Source organism: Rhinoraja longicauda, chromosome 3 (assembly GCF_053455715.1).
Source record: "Rhinoraja longicauda isolate Sanriku21f chromosome 3, sRhiLon1.1, whole genome shotgun sequence".
Lineage (NCBI taxonomy): Eukaryota > Metazoa > Chordata > Chondrichthyes > Rajiformes > Arhynchobatidae > Rhinoraja > Rhinoraja longicauda.
The window spans coordinates 37613758-37634843 of record NC_135955.1 but is presented as its reverse complement, the minus strand read 5'-3'; the positions used below and the strand labels follow the sequence as shown (position 1 = coordinate 37634843).

At 42.9% G+C, this 21086-nt stretch overlaps 1 protein-coding gene across 2 annotated transcripts in view; it reads right to left on the bottom strand.

Moving 5' to 3' along the window:
- Window positions 1–310: 310 nt before the first annotated feature.
- The window catches only part of LOC144591923 (neuropeptide FF receptor 2-like), an 86118-nt gene continuing 65342 nt past the window's right edge, over window positions 311–21086 (bottom strand). Inside the window, exons 2-4 of one of the 2 annotated variants that reach the window (XM_078395949.1) lie at window positions 19369–19703; window positions 8387–8486; window positions 311–2267 (exon numbers count right to left, since the gene is read on the bottom strand). In XM_078395949.1, coding sequence (XP_078252075.1) covers window positions 1409–2267; window positions 8387–8486; window positions 19369–19696 — 1287 coding nt within the window. In that variant the 5' untranslated portion in view covers window positions 19697–19703 and the 3' untranslated portion in view covers window positions 311–1408. The remainder of the gene's footprint in view (window positions 2268–8386; window positions 8487–19368; window positions 19704–21086) is intronic. The other variant, XM_078395950.1, reaches the window with a different exon arrangement.

Below are 21086 nucleotides of genomic sequence, written 5' to 3'. Positions count from 1 at the left end.
ACTACTCAGTTCCCTGAAAGTGACAACACAAATAGGAAGGGCAGTGAAGATGTTTGGCACGCTTGCTTTCATTGGTCGTGGCACTGAGCACAAGAGTTGGGATGTCATGTTACAGTTGTATAAAACATTGCTTACACTTCAATTGCCAGTATTATGTGCAGTTCTGGTCGCCTTATTATAGGAAGGATGTGATTAAGCGAGAAAGGATTTAGAAACAATTCACAAAGATGTTGCCAAGGCCAAGGGCTTGAGTTATGTTGAGAGGCAAGAGAGGCTTGCACTGTTTTCATTGAAGTGGAAGAGGATTATAGCAGTATATTCAATCACCAAGGGCATGGATAAAGTGAATGGTCACAGTTTTTTGCTCAGGATAGGGAGCCTAGAAGTAGAGGGTATAAGATTAAGGGAAGAGGGGAAGGATTAAAAGGGGATCTATGGGGCAGGTTTTTCACATAGAGGGTGGGGGGCATATGTATTAGGCTGCCAGAGGAGCCGCCAGGTACAGTTACAACATTTAAAACACATTTGGACCGATATATTAATAGGAAAGGTTGAGCGTAATGTCAATTGCAGGCAAATTGGATTAGCTTAAGTCGGCATCCTAGTGGGCATTGATGAGTTAAGCCACAAGGCTGTTTCAATGCTGTATAATCCTATGAATCTATGAATATGCTCAAGAAAGAGAGAAGGGAAAAGGTTGACAAAATTACATTATAGACAAGAAGACTATTGGGCCTTGGACTATTGGTCCAAGGTGCCCCTGCAGTGATGTCCAGGGATTAGTGATTGTCAGCATCATTGTTCACGCCTGTGGAACATTTACTTCTTCATTCCCATTGTCTTCAATTTTATTTGGATATATTGGTGATGCACTCACCCATATACTGCCTTGATCTCAAGGGCAGTCACTCTCATCTCACTGATGCAATTCAGCTCAATCACCGACACTAAACTAAGCAACAATATGAAGGACTCTGGAAAGCAATTGTTGCTTGGGCACTAAATGGCTGGATTAGATTTGCTTAGCCTTTTGTGATTGGTCTATTCCCAAGACATGTCCAGAGTTAATGCATTAGCCACTGATCACTGCCTCCCGGTGCTTTCTGCTTTTGAAACAAAAAAGAGTTAAGTAGAAGTCGATGAAATCCTATTCGTTTTCACGAACTACAGTCAAACTTGGAGTGTTAGCAGGTATGTACATCGGTGTGTTTTTATAAAAGGCCTGAAATGAATGACTTTCTTTAAATCGGTAAATTGTGGTAATAATGAGGTCTATCTGAATCTAGTGGTGACATAAACTATTATTCATTTCTGTGTGATTTTTTGCCTGACAGGGCTTACTTTGTTGAGTGTAATGGAAAAAGCATTGTAACTTCTTAATAATAATATTGATCTGTGTGTCATTGCTTTATAATGAAACATTATGATCACTTTCCTTTATTCTATTATCCAGCTCTTCAAGAACGAGGTTTTCATTCAGTTTACAAACATGTTTGGGTGCTTGACTTGTGCTGCATTCGTCTATTACCTCAGAGTTACTTGTGATAGGTTCTTGCCCAATTTTATTCTGTGACGTTAAGATGAATTTGTTAGATATTTGGTGCGTGTAGGTCTCCCTGTGGTTGACTTTAGCAGAGCATGTATGAAACCGGAAGGCAGCCTGAAAGCCTCGGCCAAAGTTCTTGTTGAAATAACCGTAAATGATGGGGTTGATGCTGCTGTTGCAGAAGGCCAACCAATGGGCAAAGGGGTAGATGTAGAAATTGATCACCCTCAGTTTATTGTGCGAGAGGCTGACATAGTCAGATAACATCATCAGAGTCCAAAGCGGCAGCCATGACAAGGTGAACACCAGAGCGACAATGCCCAACATCTTGATGACTCGTTGCTTCCTCTTAGTCACGGCATTGCGATTTTTCTGCTGAGTCACTTCACCAACGGGCACGCTGGTCTTAAGGAGGGTCAGCCCCATCCTTGCGTACATAATAACTATAAGGGATAGAGGAGCCAAGTAAATGTTGGAAAATAAAACCGTGGTATAAATCTTTCTCATTTCTAGACTTGGCCATGCCTCATAACATTGATAGCAAGGGTATGTATTCTTGCTGTTTTGGATGATCTTGACACTGTCAGGCAGTTTGTCCACCTGCAGCATGATTGCAGAAGGACACATTATTGAAACAGCGAGAACCCATATCACAGCGATGATGACGGTTGCAACAGTCATGTTCAGTTTCTGTTTGAAAGGGTAAACAATGCATCTGAATCTGCAAAAGAAATATACAAAGAAAATACTTGTTTAATTTTTTAAAAAAAGACTTCTACAGTGCATGCACTTATGGTAAATAGTTTTACAGTAATATGGAATATATGGTCATGGCAAAGCAACTTCTTAGTTGATTGCTGGATCTCAGAAAAGGTGAGGCACCCTCACAAAATGCTGCACAGGCACAGTGCATTCATACAAAGGGGAGGCTACTGTAGTTGAACACTATTGATTAATGTTTGTTTTGTACAGATCAGAACACTTGAATATTAGAAATGGGAGCAGGAGCAGGTCCTCTGGCCTTCGATCATCTCCACCATTCATGAAGATCGTGGCGGATCTTCTACCCCAAAGCAAAGTTTGTGTTTTGTTCAAGATTCCAGCAGCTGCGGTTTCTTGAGCTTCCACTGCTTTCATTGTCTCTAGTTGTGTTGAAAACATGTGTTTTATTTCAATCCATAAATCTGCTAAAACTCTGCTGAAGACGTCTGAATCAGCATGGCTGCAACTATTTTACCTCTTACTGGTTATTGACGTGACACCATATCAACTGATACCTTGTCTTCCATTGCAAAACCACCACACGATTCCTGAATTAATATAAAAATATCTCTAGGTGCCCAAATCACCACAAACCATCAGCATTGACCTGATTCCTCTCAAGCTATCACTGATTCAGATGTTTCTTTTGGAAAAACTGCTAATATCTTGATGGCAAAACCTCAATTTCCATTGGTCCCATGCTTTTGCTTACCTAAGAAGATTCACACCTTAAAGTCCATCATGGATCATAGCAAATTGTGAAGACTTTAGCATTTCTTGCACATTCACATTCTCAATAGTTGATAGAAGATCATCTTCCTGTTTACAGCATTTTCTGTCTTTTGAATCTGTGCAGGAGCAAAGTAGCCATTCTTCTTGGAAGTGACAATCAGTGAACCAATTCATGAAGCTATGGTTGTAGCAGGAGCAAATATATCCTGCCTGATCAGAACATCCAGGACTTCTTACAGATTATTTCTTAAAATGATGTAGGACATGTTGGAAGATTCTACCATCTTGTCAAGTCCAATTTGATAATCATTCTCAATTACCTACTCCATTTAATAATCTAAAATGTTTCAGCATTTAACATTTCTTAGTTTGTATCTGGCAGTAATTGATTCTATTAATTATTAATTGTTAATTGCATAAATGGTATTCGATAAGTTAATAAATCCATGCTTCCACAGTTCTTTTCACCTGTCCATGATATCATGCTCTTGAGATTGCAATCTACACTTTAATCACAGCGATGGACTAGGGTGCAGATATGTTTTCCAATGGGACTGTGGTGTTACAATCTATGATTGTAGACTTTCAACCTTCTAGTTGCTTTATGAATGTGAATGTCGCTTTATTATATTATCTGCTGAACCCATTTTATTTAAAATCTCAAATCGTCATCATACCCCAGATCTCATGGATTATAAAGACTACATTTTGGTTTGTTGTTTGTTGTTTATTACTTTAGTGACATGTCAATGTGTAGTAGATAAGAGGTGCTGTTCTTCCAATTTGCGTGGGCCTCACTATTTGGCTTAGGCAGCCAACAAATCAATGGTATGAATATTGATGTATCTAACTTCGTTACCCTTGCATTCCCTCTCTCTTCATTCCTCCCCCACCATAGTTCTCCAACTAGTTTCACTGTCCTTCTGATTAATTTTACTGATTGCATGCCTCCTTGTCACCTTCCCCTCAACCAACAATGAACCATTTTACATTTTCTTTATCATAATCTGCTTTGATCTGTCGTTTTCACACCTTACCCTTCCATATCTCTGGAATCCCACTCCCCTGACTCTCAGTCTGAAGAAGGATCTTGACTCAAAACATCACCCATTTCTTCTCTTAGAAATGCTGCCAGTCCCGCTGAGTTACTCCAGCATTTTGTGTTTATCTTCGCTGTATAATCAGCATCTACCGTTCCTTCATACACATTCCTTCATATTGTTATCCTCTTCCACAATAAATGTGATAACAGGTGACTTCAATAGCTGGATGCAATGCCATACCTAAAATCTTTACAAGGGAGTATAAAAGGTGCAATATAATGCTCTGTTTATCTCACAATGTTGGCATCAACAATGAAACTCTATTATAGGAGATTCAAGAAGTAAGTGAGGCAGTACTGCCTTTTCAAAAGCCATTTAATTTTGCAAAGATGTGAATGTTTTAGGGTGGCCATGTGGGTTTGATGCCATTAGACAGATTGTCTAAGATTAGTGTCCGGGATGGACACATGATTTTTACCAAAATCAGCCCCATTACTTGGTCAATTTCTAAGATGCATTGCTCAAATTGATTTTACATTGCCAATTTATGGGCTTCTGCAACTGCCTTATTGAGATGAATGTATTTCACAGAACATGATTTGGATTCACCAGAATGCTCATAAAAATCACTTATTCATTCTTTCTAAAATTGCTGTCTTCCACGTGAAGTGCTTTAACTTGGGGATAGATCATCGCAACAACACAAGTTTACTACTGTTAAATTTAAGGACGTATACACTTTAAAGGGGAAGCAATGCAAATAGAAATAACAATATTGGAACGTTCTGATCATATCAGGTTATGGGAAGTGTAAGAAAGCATCTGCCCACTCCCTCCCAAGCTCACATCTCAAGGCACCCTGCTGTTCTGTTTTATTCCCCAAGCTGCACATTTGTGGGCATTCAGACCTCCACAGAACTGAAGGAATATGACCCACAGTGGCCTAAGAAGCAAATTCTGTTTGAAGGCTTGATTGGCATCTGTGATTGACATAAGAATAACTGCAAAAATATAAATAAAAGCAGGAGTCTTCTGGAACTTGGTAAATCTTCAGCCTTGGTTTCATTTTCAAGCATTGTTCACTTAAATTCCAGAAATCCCTCAATCTCTTTTGAATGAGCTTACTGAATGAGATCCCAAGGCCTTCTGGGGTGGAGAATTTCAAAGCTTCACCACTTTCTCAATGAAAAATATTTTCCTTTTCAGAGTCCTAAACATCCCCAATGTTAATTTTCAGGATCTGGTCTGGCATTTATTTTTCATCTCATATTGTCCCCCAAGGAGATGGTTTGGTTTAATGTAATTTAGAGACACAGTGCGCAAACAGGCCCTTCGGCTCACCAGGTCCACACCGACCAGCGATCCCCGTACACTAGCACTATCCTACATACTAGGGACAATGTTTATGAAGCCAATTAACCTGCACGTCTTTGGAATGGGGGAGGAAACCAGAGCACCTGGGGAAAACCCATGTGGTCATGGGGAGAACGTACAAACTTCATTCAGACAGCACCCGTAGTCAGGATTGAACCTGGGTCTCTGGTGCCGTAAGGCAGTAATTCTACCGCTGCACCACCGTGCTGCCCCTAAATGGACATTTGCTATTTTTAAATTAGAACTAGATGGCATAGGGTTGGGATGATTGGCCTACATCCTTTGTGCAAGGTTGTATCCAAGCACGTAAGCACACTCCATTTGATGCCCATTTACTTCAGTTTCACTAGGGCTTCTTTTTTTTTTTTTTTAATATTTTATTTAAGTTTTAACAGAACCCATACGTTATACATTTTACATTCCTTAGTAAACAATAGTCACTGACCTATAACTTCGATTATACACGTATTGTTCTATATTTTTCTCCCCTCCCCCCACCCCCCCCACCCCCCCCACCCCCCCCACCCCCCCACCCCCCAGTTCAAAAGAAGGAAAAAGAAAAAGCATAAGAAAGAAAGAAAAAGAAAAACCTGGAGTCCCGAGGGAGTCACTTCCGAGTAATTTCTTTTAAAATTCTTGTTAGGTATCAAAGCAATCCTGAATTTAACTACTTCCTATTCTTAATCCTAGCTTTGCTATGAATGGGTTCCACACCTTCAAAAAGAAGTCATATCCATTTCTCAGATTATACGTTGCTTTTTCTAATGGGATACAACTCCGCATTTCTGCATGCCATCTTTCAAATCTTATTTCATTTTGTTCTTTCCATGTGACCGCAACACATTTTTTTGCTACTGCTAATGATATTTTGAGAACTCTTTCCTGATGTTTATCCAAACTTAGCTTTGGTATTATTCCTTTTGTATCTCCTAGCAAAAACAACCTTGAATCCATTGGTATGATCTTATTCATCAATTGATCTAAAAACTTTTTTAGGTCTTGCCAAAAAGGAATTACCTTCTGGCATGCCCATGTAGAGTGTATAAAAGTGCCCACGTCTTGGTTGCATCTAAAACACCTTTCAGATGAGTTTGGTTTAAATTTATTTAATTTTTCCGGGGTTAAATATAGTTGCTGCAAAAAATTATACTAGGGCTTCTTGAGGCCACACTCAATCAAATGCTGCCTTGATGTCACTCTCACACCTGGTTCGTAGACTTTAGCTCTTGAGTCCATGTTTGGACTAAGGTTGTGATATCAGGAGCGATTGGTCTAAGTGATACCTGAACCAGCGTGAGTGAGTGAGGAGGTTATTGGTGAGTAATTGCCAATTGATAGCCTGTTGATGATGATTCTTGCAAAATTGCTGATGATTGAGATTAGACTGATTGGGAGATAATTAGCCAGAGCAGATTTGTCCTGTTTATTGTGAGCAGTTTGTACCTGGACAACTTCACACAATGTCAGGTAAATGCCAGTGTTGGCGATGTATTGGAAGTGTCTCGTATGAAACACAACTGGTTTTCATGAGAACAATTTCTGGAACAAAGAACGTCAGTACTGCGAAGTTGTCTGGCCCTTTAACCTTTATTGTAGCTCGTGTCCTCAGCCATTATTTGATCTCACATGTGGTGAATTGAATTGTCTGGAGACCAATATGTTGCGCTCATATACTGTGTTCAATCATCATTCAGGAAGAAGATGTTTTTTTGCGCTTCCTGGAGTCTTGGGCAGATCCAGTCATATTTTACTGGTAAACTTCAGAGCCAGGAGAACAGTCTCTGTGGCGAACATCCTCTGGATGTCAGCCTCATGGGCAGAAACATTGTAATAACCCCCGCTGTGTTTCTTGGACAGTCTGTGTGAATCCCCTTTCAGATGCCTTGAAACGATCATCTGGGCTTTTAAATACACATGTGAAGGTAAGATCAAATAACGAAAGGAAATACATACTCTATAACATCCTTCACAATCTAAGACCAGCACAAGACAATTTGCATTACTTTTATTTCTTCAGTTTATTGTATGGTATGAAGATCAGCAACCTCCTATAGACAAAACAAAGCAGCAATCAAATGACATTGACCCAAGCCCACAGTGTAGCCAGGATGAGGGGGGAATCTTATTGAAACATATAAGATAATTAGGGGATTGGACACATTAGAGGCAGGAAACATGTTCCCAATGTTGGGGGAGTCCAGAACAAGGGGCCACAGTTTAAGAATAAGGGGTACGCCATTTAGAACGGAGATGAGGAAGAACTTTTTCAGTCAGAGAGTGGTGAAGGTGTGGAATTCTCTGCCTCAGAAGGCAGTGGAGGCCAGTTCGTTGGATGCTTTCAAGAGAGAGCTGGATAGAGCTCTTAAGGATAGCGGAGTGAGGGGGTATGGGGAGAAGGCAGGAACGGGGTACTGATTGAGAGTGATCAGCCATGATCGCATTGAATGGCGGTGCTGGCTCGAAGGGCTGAATGGCCTACTCCTGCACCTATTGTCTATTGTCTATTGTCTATTGTCTATTGACTTCTGTCTTTGGGTTCTGATGCCATTCCAGATACCTAAGCATAAAAAGCAGGCTGGCATTGTAATGCAGCAATGACTGAACAGTGCACTGTAAGAGGGGTCGTAATGCGTGTGTGACATGGCACCTCGTTTCAGTTTCTTTTCACAAGTTGACAGAAAGGAGCTGAGGAATTGTGGGGACAATGTAATACCAATGATCCAATAGTGACCACACTGAAAATGTATTTCAGTGGCTGGAAAGAGCTGTGGAGCATTGTGATGCCAAGAAAGTGCAAACTCAATGCACGGTGTCTTTCTTTCGTATCCAAACTTACATTACACAATTTAATCTCAAAAACATCATACTACTTGCGCTAATGGGATGTGTGTTTTAGTGAAATGTATGCGATCAGTTCTCATCACGTTACCTGTCCACTGCTATTGCAACAAGAGTAAAAACCGAGGCTGAAACAGAGATTCCTTGAATCAATCCACTCATCTTGCAAACAAGACTTCCAAAGGGCCAGCCTGTGAAACAGAGAAAAACAGTTAGATGTGAATGAATGCACAGGGATGTGGGGGAGGGTGCATTCACTTTGAAAGATATTGATATTGATTTATTATTGTCACTTGTACTGAGATACAATGAAAAGCTGATCATTACAGATTCTAAAAAAGACCAGTGTGAGGCCCCATGGATGTCCATGGTAAAGAAGGGAACAAACTGATAAAACTCTTGTCTCCTGAACTGCAGTGACATTAATTCTACATTCATTAGGCCTATTCATTTTTATCTATATTTATCTATATCTATTCATCAAGAGTCCTGAGCTAAAACATGGTACATGATATATTCCAATGATATTAACAGCCCTGGCATAAGTGATATTGATATTGATATTGCTTAGCCTATAATTTTGCTTCATTGCTCATTGGGAATTTGTGGGCTGTCCATGCTAAGTTTCAGGAATTGTGCCGAGTGCCTTGTGCCATGTAATCACATTGCTGCAATCAAGCTGGCCAGCAACCCTTTGTGCCAGACTTTGTTCCCCTTTGTAGTCATTCCCGAAGTAGTGGTGCCATGTTATGTGAACATCCCCCTGTCCAAGCACACAAGTCCTCCACAAACATTGCAAGCTATGTGTTCAACAAAAAAGTATTCCTCCCTTTTCACGGATCCCATTGTTTGGATGTCATGAAAGTGAAAGAAACTATGAGTGTACTTTACTCGCATAATATTCCACGGAAAGGGGAAACTGTATGGCTGCGCCTAACGGCTGCGGCTCTCTGGCAGGCTGTTTGTCTTTTTTCCTTTTTTTTGTTTGTGTCGGTGTTGGGATGGTTTTTGTTTCTGTTTTTTGGCTGTGTATGTGTGGAGGGGGGGGGGGGGGGTGGGGTGGGGTGGGGTGGGGCGGGGCGGGGGGTGGTGGGGTGGTGGGGTGGGGTGGGGTGGGGGAAACCTTTCTTTTATTAGGTCTCTTCCCCGAGGCGCAGCTCGGCCGCGGGGCCTTCCATCGCCCGCGGGGCCTTCCATCGCCTGGCGCGGCTCGGCCGCTGGACTTAACATCGCCGGCGCGGCTCGGCCGCGGGACCTAACAGTGCCCGGCGCGGCTCGGCCGCGGGGCCTTCCATCGCCCGGTACGGCCGCGGGACGGTTCAGCGCTCGGTGCGGCTCGGCCGCGGGGTCTTCCATCGCCCGTTGCGGCACGGCCACGGAACGGTTCAGCGCTCGCCGTGGCCGCGGGGCCTGCCATCGCCCGGCACGGCTCGGCCGCTGGACTTAACCGCCGGCGCGGCTCGGCCGCGGGACTTGGCAGCGCCCGGTGCGGCTCGGCCGCGGGGCCTTCCATCGCCCGGCGCGGCTCGGCTGCTGGACTTAACATCGCCGGCGCGGCTCGGCCGCGGGACGTTTCAGTGCCCGGTGCGGCTCAGCCGCGTGGCCTTCCATCCCTTTGCGGGGGCTGTGCGTGTCGGTCGCCTCGGTAGGGGTCGAGCTGCCTGTCCGTGGGCGCGGGGGGAAGAGAGTGGAAGTTTTGTTGCCTTCCATCACAGTGAGGGGGTGTTTGGAGTCACTGTGATGGATGTTTGTGTTGGGGTCGTGTGTCCTGTGTTCTTTTCTTTTTTGCTGTGTTTTGTGACTGCTGTAATTTCGTTCGGTATTTATACCGAATGACAATAAAGTTCTGTACTGTAAACTGACTTTATCGTTGTCTTCTTCTGCTGCCACTGCTGTGGTAATAGCAAAATAAATTGGAAGTCTGTAACTGTAGATTGAAAAGAGAGCTGTTGTAATATTTTCAGCAGTGCAGTGCAAGGAAATAGGCTCAGATATATCATGAAAAAAGGAAAGAATTTCCAAACAAATTACACATCCCATGATCTTAAAATGACTTAAATTGCTTCCCATTTGCAGTTTAGTATTATAGGGAAATATGGCAACTCACTTGCTCAATGATGTCCTAAAATAATATAGAAAAAAAACATCGAAAAAACATAGAAATATAGATGCAGGAGTAGGTCATTCGGCACCGAGCCAGCATCGCCATTCAATATGATTATGGCTGATTATCTAAAATCAGTACCCCGATCCTGATTTTTCCCCACATCGCTTGATGCCTTTCGCCCTGAGCTAAATCTAACTCCCTCTTGAAAACATCCAGTGAATCGGCCCCCACTGCCTTCTGTGGCAGAGAATTCCATAGATTCACAATTCTCTGGGTGAAAAAGTTTTTCCTCATCTCAGTCCTAAATGGCCTACCCATTATTCTTAAACTGTGACCCCTGGTTCTGGACTCCCCCAACATCGGGAACATTTTTCCTGCATCTAGCCTGTCCAATCCCTTAAGAATTTTAAATGTCTCTATAAGATCCCCTCTCAGGCTTCTAAATTCCAGTGAATAGAAGCAGAGTAGACCGGTTCTTTCATCATATGTCAGTCCCACCATCCCGGGAATTAACATGGTGAACCTATGCTGCACTCCCTCAATAGCAATAATATCCTTCCTCAAATTAGGAGACCAAAATTGCGCACAATACCCCTGCTGCGGTCTCACCACTGTACAACTGCAGTAGCACCTTCTTGCTCCTAAACTCAAATCCTCTCGCAAAGAAAGCCAACATGCCATTAACTTTCTTCACTGCCTGCTGTACCTGCATGCTTACTTTCAGTGACAAGCACACCCAGGTCTCATTGCACCTCCCCTTTTCCTAATCTGGCACCATTCAGATAATAATCTGTCTTCCTGTTCTTGCCTCCAAAGTGGATAACCTCACATTCATCCACATTATACTGCATCTGCCATGCATCTGCCCACTCACCCAACCTATCCAAGTCACACTGCATCCTCATAGCATCCTCCTCGCAGCTCACACTGTCACCCAGCTTTGTGTCATCCACAAACTTGGAGATGTCACATTTAATTCCTTCGTCTAAATCGTTAAAATACAGTATACTGTAAATGCTGTAACTGGGGTCCCAACACTGATTCTTGCGGCACCCCACTAGTCACTGCCTGCCATTCTGAAAAGGACCCGTTAATTCCTACTCTTTGCTTCCTGTCTTCCAACCAGTTCTCTATCCGTGTCAATACCCGACCCCCAATACCATGTGCTCTAATTTTGCACACTAATCTCTTGTGTGGGACCTTATCAAAGGCTTTTTGAAAGTCCAGATACACCTCAGCCACTGGCTCTCCCTTATCCATTCTACTTTTTACATCCTCAAAAAATTTCTGAAGATTAGTCAAGCATGATTTTCCTTTCATAAATCCATGCTGACTTGGACCGATCCTGTCACTGCTTTCCAAATGCGCTGCTATAACATCTTTAAGAATCGACTCGAGCATCTTCCCCACTACCAATGTAAGGCTAACTGGTCTATAATCCCCGTTTTCTCTCCCCCTCCTTTCTTAAAAAGTGGAGTTACATTAGCTACCCTCCAGTCCACAGGAACTGATCCAGAGTCAGAGAACATTGGAAAATGATCACCAATGCATCCATGATTAATATGGCCACTGTAAGAAGTATAGATTTCCACAAATCATTTAACTTCTATAAGTGCTTTATTAAAAATTCTTGCAGAGAGCAAGTGAGAAAACCTCTGCAAGGCACGCATCACGGTTACAAAGTGAGGAATTTAATCAGCAGCATGATACAGATAACATAATGAAAACCAGGCATGGATTACAGATCAGGTCAGCAATATGAAAGTCAGGCATGGATCAAATCCGCATTAGGGATTGATCTACAGCCACCTCCTTGAGTACTCTGGGATGCAGACCATCAGGCCCTGGGGATTTATCTGCCTTCAGTCCTGACAGTTTATCTAACACAATTTCCTGACTAATGAGGATTCCCTTCAGTTCCTCCTTCCAACTTGATCCTCGGTGACTTAGTATTTCTGGGAGATTGTTTGTATCTTCCTTAGTGAAGACAGAACCAAAGCACTCGTTTAACCGTTCTGCCATTTCCTTGTTCCCCATTTTAAATTCATCTGTGTCTGACTGTAAGGGACCTACATTTGTCTTCACTAATCTTTTCCTTTTTACATATCTAAAGAAGCTTTTACAGTCAGTTTTTATATTCCCCGCAAGCTTTCTTTCATGCTCTTTTTTCCCCATCTTAATTAACCCCTTTGTCCTCCTCTGCTGAGTTCTAAATTTCTCCCAGTCCTCCGGTTTGCTGTTTCCTCTGGCCAATTTATATTCCTCTTGGCTTTAGCACTATAATTGATTTCCCTCATTAGCCACGGTTGAGCCGCCTTCCAGGTTTTATTTTTTCGCCAGACAGGGATCCTAGCCAATTCCCGTCTCATACCTTCAAAGTCTCCTTTCTTTAAGTTCAAGACCCTAGTCTCTGAATTAACCGTGTCACTCTCCATCCTAATGCAGAATTCCACCATATTGTGGTCACTGTTGCCCAAGGGGTTTTGCACAACAAGATCGTTAACTAATCCTTCCTCATTGCACAATACCCAGTCCAGCATGGCCTGCCCTCTAGTTGGTTCTTCTACATATTGGTTTAAAAAACCATCCCGTATACATTCCTGGAAATCCTCCTCTGCGCTGTTACCAATTTGGTTGGCCCAATCTATATGCAGATTAAAGTCACCCAAGATAACTGCTGTACCTTTGCTGCATGCATCCCTAATTTCCTGCTTGATGCTATCCCCAACCATTCTACTGCTGTTTCGTGGTCTGTATACAACTCCAACAAGTGTTTTCTGCCCTTGGCTATTTTGCAGTTCTGCCCATACCGATTCTACAGCGTCCAAGCTAATGTCTCTGAATATCGAATACCCCTGCATGTTTAGCTCCCAGCCTTGGTCATCCTCATCATATCATATCATATATATACAGCCGGAAACAGGCCTTTTCGGCCCTCCAAGTCCGTGCCGCCCAGTGATCCCCGTACATTAACACTATCCTACACCCACTAGGGACAATTTTTACATTTACCCAGCCAATTAACCTACATACCTGTACATCCTGGAGCCATGTCTTTGTAATTCCAACTATATCATATTCCTTAAATACTAACTGTGCATTCAATTCATCCACCTTATTGCGAATACTCCTTGCATTAAGGCACAAAGCTTTCAGGTTTGTTTTTCTTATCTCTCTTCTACCTTTTGGTTCTGTCACCCTTTTATGACCGTCTGTCTCCTTGCATTGGTTCCCATCCCCCTGCCCTGTTAGTTTAAACGTGACCTTTCCTACACTCTCCCGTTAACTGCACGCATACGCTTCCACGTTGTAGACTCCACCCCCCCCCCACTGTTTAGCTTAAACCAACCCGTGTAGCACTAGCAAACCTGCCTGCCAAAATATCAGTCCCCCTCCAATTAAAGTGCAACCCATCCCTTTTGTATAGGTCACCCCTGCCCCAGAAGAGATTTGAGTGATCTAGAAATCTAAATCCCTGCCCCCTGCACCAACTCCACAGGCACACATTCAGCTCCCCTATGTCTCTGTTCCTGCCCTCACTAGCACGAGGTACTGGAAGCAACCCAGAGATAACCACCCTAGAAGTCCTACTTTCCAGCTTTCTACCTAGTCCTCTTTATTCATGTTGCAGAACCTCCGTCCTTACCCACGTCATTTTGCCCACATGCACAACTATATCTGGCTGTTCACCTTCCCTCTCAAGGATGTTCTGAAGTCAGTGTGAGACGTCCTGGACCCTGGCACCAGGGAGGCAGCACACCTTCCTGTTTCTGCAGAATCTCCTGTCCGCACCTCTGACTATCGAGTCACCCACCATTATGGTTCTGCCTGACGTCACTCTTCCCTGTTGAGCGTCAACACCAGGGCTGGAGTCACAGTCATAACAATGACATTTGCTCAATAATTTGACTTTACTGATGCTGGTTGAGGATTCAATTTGATAAGCACAGTTCACCCTTCACAAGTTCCTCAAAACTTTTTAGTGAAATAATATACAAGCATTTTTCCCCTATGTAACTATGTGTTTATAATTTCCAACTCCTCGTTGAGTTTGTGTCAGCTACATTGTATTCAGATTGCCTTGCCCTGAAATTTCCTGTTACATTGTAAGTTGAAGTCGTTCATCTTGGATGTCAATAAGTGGCATGCATCATATAGCTTGGTGGCAATAACTTGATTTTACGTAAATATATATGCGTATATGCATATATGCTTATATGCTTATATATATATATATATATATATATATATACATCCCTTGTGACTGCCTAATATCTTCTTAAAGCCTTTAAATGGAATTTTGAGCCCATAATCTTCTGAGAAAAAAGTAACAGTATAGAATCAAATGACACAGAAACAGACAGTGGGCTTTCCCATGTCCAAGTACTCATCTACCACCCCAGCTCTCCAGACTTGGTTCTCCAGCCTGAAGGTTTCTCGATCCATCACATGGACCGAACACCATCATGAGAAAAAGGTAGAGGGGGCAGCGTCTGCTTCATGGTAAACTCAACATGGTGGCTCCGAGCTAGCACTCTTGTCCAACTGCTGCTCTCCGCATCCTGAACCTCTAGCCATGAAGTGCTGTCCCTTCCACTTCCCAAGGGAATTCATCTCCATCATCATGACTGCTGCGTACATCCTGCCCCAGGCAAATGTTTGGCTAGCACTGGAGGAGCTGCACAAACACCAGACAGCTTACTGCAATGCCTTTCCCATTTTCAACTTTCAACAAGATTAATATCACTACATTTCCTGCAGCACCAGAGGATCAAATAATCTTGACTACTGCTACACTTATTGACTACTGCTACACCACTATCAGAGATGCATATTGCTCCATCCCTTGCTCTCACTTTGGAAAATCATTCAGAGCTTGCACTCCATCACTTCCAACAAGGTGAAACCAAGTAGTAGCACAAACGACAGCAAGGCATCACTTCTGGACAAACACAGTGCTTTCTATGCTCACTTCAAAAGAATGTTTACGTACCTTCTCAGGGCCCCGTAGCCCCTATCAACACTGTAATCTCAATCACCGAGGCTGGTGTCAGAAGATCTTTCATGAGGTTAAACCCTCACAAAACTTGCTGATGATACCACCATTGTTAGATGAATAATGGGTAACAATGAGTCAGAATACTGGCAGGAGTATACCAAACTTCTAGCACTAGTGCCTGTGGTATATCAATTGTTATAGGCTTCTAATCACAAAACAACTTTCCACAGATGTTTAGAAGGATGAGCATTCAAGAGAGAGCTAGATAGAGCTCTTAAGGATAGCGGAGTCAGGGGATATGGGGAGAAAGCAGGAACGGGGTACTGATTGAGAATGATCAGCCATGATCACATTGAATGGCGGTGCTGGCTCGAAGGGCCGAATGGCCTCCTCCTGCACCTATTGTCTATTGTCTATATGAGGGTGGCTCTCACTGAAAGCTACTGAATTGTGAAAGGCCTGGATAGAGTGGATGTGGAGAGAATGGTTCCACTAATGGGATTGTCTAGGACCAGAGGGCACAGCCTCAGAATAAAAGGTGTTTTCGAAAGGTGTTGAGGAAGAATTTCTTTAGTCAGTGGGTGATGAATCTGTGGAATTCATTTACGGCTGAGGAAGCCAAGTCATTGGGTATTTTTAAGGTGGAGAGTGACAGGTTCTTGATTAGAAAGGGTGTCAAAGGTTACAGGAGAAGGCAGGAGAATGGGGTTGAGAAGGAAAGATAGATCAGCCATGATTGAAAGGTGGAGTAGATTCAATGGGTGGAATGGCCTAATTCTGCTCCTATGACTTATGAACATCACACTCCTATTAGAAAGCCAGCTTTGGAACTAATTTGCCAGTTTACCTTGAACCTAAAGGGCTCTACCCATTTGGATATGTGGGGCCTGGTCAAAGATCTCACTGAACTCAATCAAATTAACCGGACTGGATCTCACACCAAGAATTCTGATGACTAACCCTGATCAACACTGAGTGTCGGTTAAAGATTGCCAAGTGGAGGTTACATTTGGATTAAACATGTTTGAAATAATTAATTCAATGCCAAAATGATGATGTTGGAGGGAAAATGTAAGCAGCAGAGAAGCGAGAAGTGTTCTTGAGAGTTTGCATATATAGGCATTAAGTCTGCAACAAATGATAAGTCCTGCTCATTTATGTCATGCTGTATCCTTGGATAACCATATTCACTGATTTTTCTGTTGTCTGCATTGTTTCTGTTGTATGTGGAATGATATTTGACTCTGCATTAAAATTTGATAAGCAAGTCAACGCTGTGGTAAAAGCCAGCTTCTTCCAACTTCGAACCATAGCTAAAATCAAACCTTTCCTCCAATTCGACGACACAGAAAAAATCATTCACGCTTTCATTTCCTCCCGCCTAGACTACTGCAACTCCCTATACACTGGGATCAGCCAATCTTTCCTGTCCCGCCTGCAACTGGTCCAAAACGCCGCAGCGAGACTCCTGACGGGTACCCGTAAAAGGGACCACATCACCCCGATTCTGACCTCTCTCCACTGGCTCCCTGTACGGTACAGAATCAACTTCAAGCTCCTCTTATTCACGTATAAAGCCCTAAATGGACATTCCCCCCCCTACATCAAAAATCTTCTAACCCCCCTCTCTAACTCCAGGTCCCTCAGGTCGGCCGACTTGGGGCTACTCACTATCTCGCGGTCTAGGCTTAAGCTCAGGGGTGACCGCGCTTTTGCAGTTGCAGCTCCTAGACGGTGGAACAGCATCCCTCTCCCCATCAGAACTGCCCCTTCCATCGACTCCTTTAAGTCCAGGCTCAAAACCTATTTCTACTCCCTAGCGTTTGAGGCTCATTGAGGAGGCGCTGTGAACTGTTTGCGTGCTACTGTATGTTTCATTTTTTTCCTTAGTACCTAATCAGATGGACAGCACTTTGGTCAACGTGGGTTGTTTTTAAATGTGCTATACAAATAAAATTGACTTGACTTGACTTGACTTGACTTGACTTGACTTGACATGCTTATCCTGGTCATTTATATCTATTACAAGCAATGTGCTCCAGCACCAGTCGCCTGTTACAAATTTTTATTCCCCACCCCTACACCTCACCCCCGATATAAACTTTAAGATCCTACAATACATTTCAAAGAAGAACAAGGATGATCTCTCGGATATGCCCACAACAGCATTACTTTTTATGGAACCTTGTTTTCTACTTTGATTTGTTATTGCATGATTATCTAACAGGAAGTATACTTGTATAAGATTTATTAACTGTATTATAAGTAACAAAATAATAATTAGTAGATACTGTCATAAAACATTTTGTTCTTAGCAGTTTATTTGGACAATATTTAGAAGACAACCTGCTGTCAAGTTATGAGTTTATTATTAATTCTTCTAGAGATGTATGTGATTTGAAATGACACAGAGTGGGATAAAAATGAAATGACACAGAGTGGGATAAAAATAAAATGACAGAAACAGCAAATTAGGCATCGTCTTTCAGAGAAGGAAACATAGTTGGATTTCAGATCAATCACTTTTTATCAGAAAGATAAACAAGTTCTGAGGAGGTGCGTTGCCCTGAAAAGTTACCTATCTCTCCCTCCACAGAAACTGCCTGACTTGCAATTTTCTGGCATTTAAAGTTGTTTGAGTTGCACCATTTTAGTATTTTGCTTCTAGATTGCCATTAAGGTGAGCACCTTTTCAACATGTTTATGATTTGAGTTTGAATCCATGCCAGAATGAGACAGTAAAGTTGCCGCTTTCCAATTGCCGTAATTGATATGTGGGCAGTCAATATGTTTCTATTTGTTGCTGCATTTTTGATTGCTTATACACAGAATTTTGGAGTGGAATTTAGTAATTTCCTCTTGATATAAATAATATGTGCTTTTATTAGAATCCAATTTGGATAATTCTGCCTTTTGATGATACGATGGAACAGGTGATAATTAGTTGCTGGTTTTGCATCTTTGCAACTGACTCCAATAGAAATAATTATCAGTTGTTAATGCGAAAAGGACCGGCAAGGACCTGTTATTCATTCTACATTATCACTCAAAGATAAAATCTTTCTCGGCATGGAGATATCAAAGGAACAAACAACTTAAACAACCTCTTTCCCTGATCTTCGAAACAGAAATACTGAAAATAGGTGCAGGAGGAGGCCATTCGGCCCTTTGGGCCAGCACCGCTATTCATTGTGATCATGGCTGATCATCCACAATCAGTAACCCGTGCCCAACCTCTCCCCATATCCCTTGATTCCATGAGCCCCCAGAGCTCTATCTAACTCTCTTAAATTCATCCAATAATTTGGTCTCCACTGCCCTCTGTGGCAGAGAATTCCACAAATTCACAACTCTCTGGGTGAAAAAGTTCCTTCTCACCTCAGCTTTCAATGGCCTCCCCTTTATTCTAAGACTGAGACCCCTGGTTCTGGACTCCCCAACATTGGGACCATTTTTCCTGCATCTAGCTTGTTCAGTCCCTTTATAATTTAATATGTCCCTATAAGATCCTCTCTCATCCTTCTAAACTCCAGTGAATATAAGCCTAGTCTTTTCAATCTTTCCTCATATGACAGTCCCGCCATCCCAGGGATCAATCTCGTGAACCTACACTGCACTGCCTCAATTACAAGAATGTCCTTCCTCAAATTAGGAGACCAAAACTGCACACAATACTCCAGTGGTCTTACCAGGGCCCTATACAACTGCAGAAGGACCTCTTTACTCTTATACTGAAATCCTCTCGTTATGAAGGCCAACATGCCATTAGCTTTCTTCACTGCCTGCTGTACCTTGATTTTTTTTCTTCTTGCTTGACAATAACTAAAACAGAAATTGTGGAGTTTAATTCCAGAAATGAAACTGATAAGTATTGCCTGAATCATGCTGGAGCTTTTGATCTCGTTCATAACATGTATATGACGCACACAACAAATACATTGAAAAATAGCACTGTGTCTGCACTTACCTGTAAGAATATTGTCTACAAGGGTGGTAGGCATACAGAATATCCCAACCAGGAGGTCGCTAATGGCAAGATTAAGGATGAAGAGGTTGGTTACTGTCCGCATGTGTCGGTTCCTCATCACAATGAAACAAACCAAACTGTTGCCCAGCATACAGAGCAGGAAGATGAGCAGGTACGAGATGATGAAGACTGCGGCCACCCAAGAGGTGTGCTGATAAAACGGAAGATATGTCACGTTGTTTTGAAAATAAAAATAGGAAGTTGATCCATTAAAAAAGAATGAATAGTATTCCTGGCCTGTGACATTCTGATCCAGTTCCTCACTCATCGTGCTTCTGCATTGAATAGGAAGGCAGCAGTGTTAGTGACATCATTTATTAAGATACAGTACATCACATAAATGAATCACTAATTTCTCGTGTCTTATTTTCTTAAAAGACATTTGGACAGATATATTAATATGGAACATTTGAAGGGCTATGGGCCAAATGCAGGCAAATACGACTAGTCCAGTACGCCAACCTGGTCAGCATGGACAAGGTGGGCCAAAGAGACTGTTTCCGTGCTGCATAGCTCTATGACTCTATGACATCTGATTATTTTGGTTAACATATGTAAATACTTTGGAGTTTCGTTTTTCGTTGTTTAGTTTAAAGATACAGTGTGGAAACAGGCCCTTCGGCCCACTCACTCCAACCAGCGACCACCTCATACACTAGCATTATCCTACACACTAGTGACAATTTCTCCCCCCTCTCCCCCCTCCCCCTCCCCCTCCCCTCACCCTCCCTCCCTCCCTCCCTCCCTCCCTCCCTCCCTCCCTCCCTCCCTCCCTCCCTCCCTCCCTCCCTCCCTCCCTCCCTCCCTCCCTCCCTCCCTCCCTCCCTCCCTCCCTCCCTCCCTCCCTCCCTCCCTCCCTCTCTCCCTCCCTCCCTCCCTCCCTCCCTCCCTCCCTCCCTCCCTCCCTCCCTCCCTCCCTCCCTCCTACCCTCTCCCTCCTATCCTCACCCCTCCCCTTCCCCCCTTCCTCCACCCCCTCCCACTCCCCCCTCCCCCTCCCTCCCTCCCTCCCTCCCTCCCTCCCTCCCTCCCTCCCTAGGAGATAGTTTTAAACTTTAAAATGTGAACAACATTTAAAAATATAACACCGATTTCAATGAAACCTCTTCCATTAGCACCAAAGGGATGACAGTGAGTAAGGTGGGCCTAAAATTGTTGCGCTATCGTGTACCATTTTGGCTGTAGTTCAGGAACAAACAAACAAACAAACGAGAGTTTTAGTATATAGATAGATGTGCACAGATCAAGAATACAAGCATAGCCAGAGTACTCCTTTAACCAGGACATGTCAAGGCTGTGGGGCTGTGCAGTCATGAGGAAGCCCTGGAGTGTGGGGAATGTGATCATTTCCTGGACTTGTGTTACACTCTAACATTAAACAGCATTTTCAGAAGCATTCACATTGGGGGCAGATGGTATAAATTATAGGTCTAATAAATCATTGAAATAAACCTTGTTATTATAAAATGCAATTGTGTGATTACAAGCAAAGTTATTACTGCTTGTCCAACAATCTTCTGTTGCAAAGGTAACTTCAAGGAAATTCACTTAATCTTTCTAACTCACAGAGATGCTCAAGGTCATGGAGAAGAGATGTAAATAGGAGAAAATTCAATTGAAGAATATAGCTTTTTCAGGATATTCGACATGGCACTTCT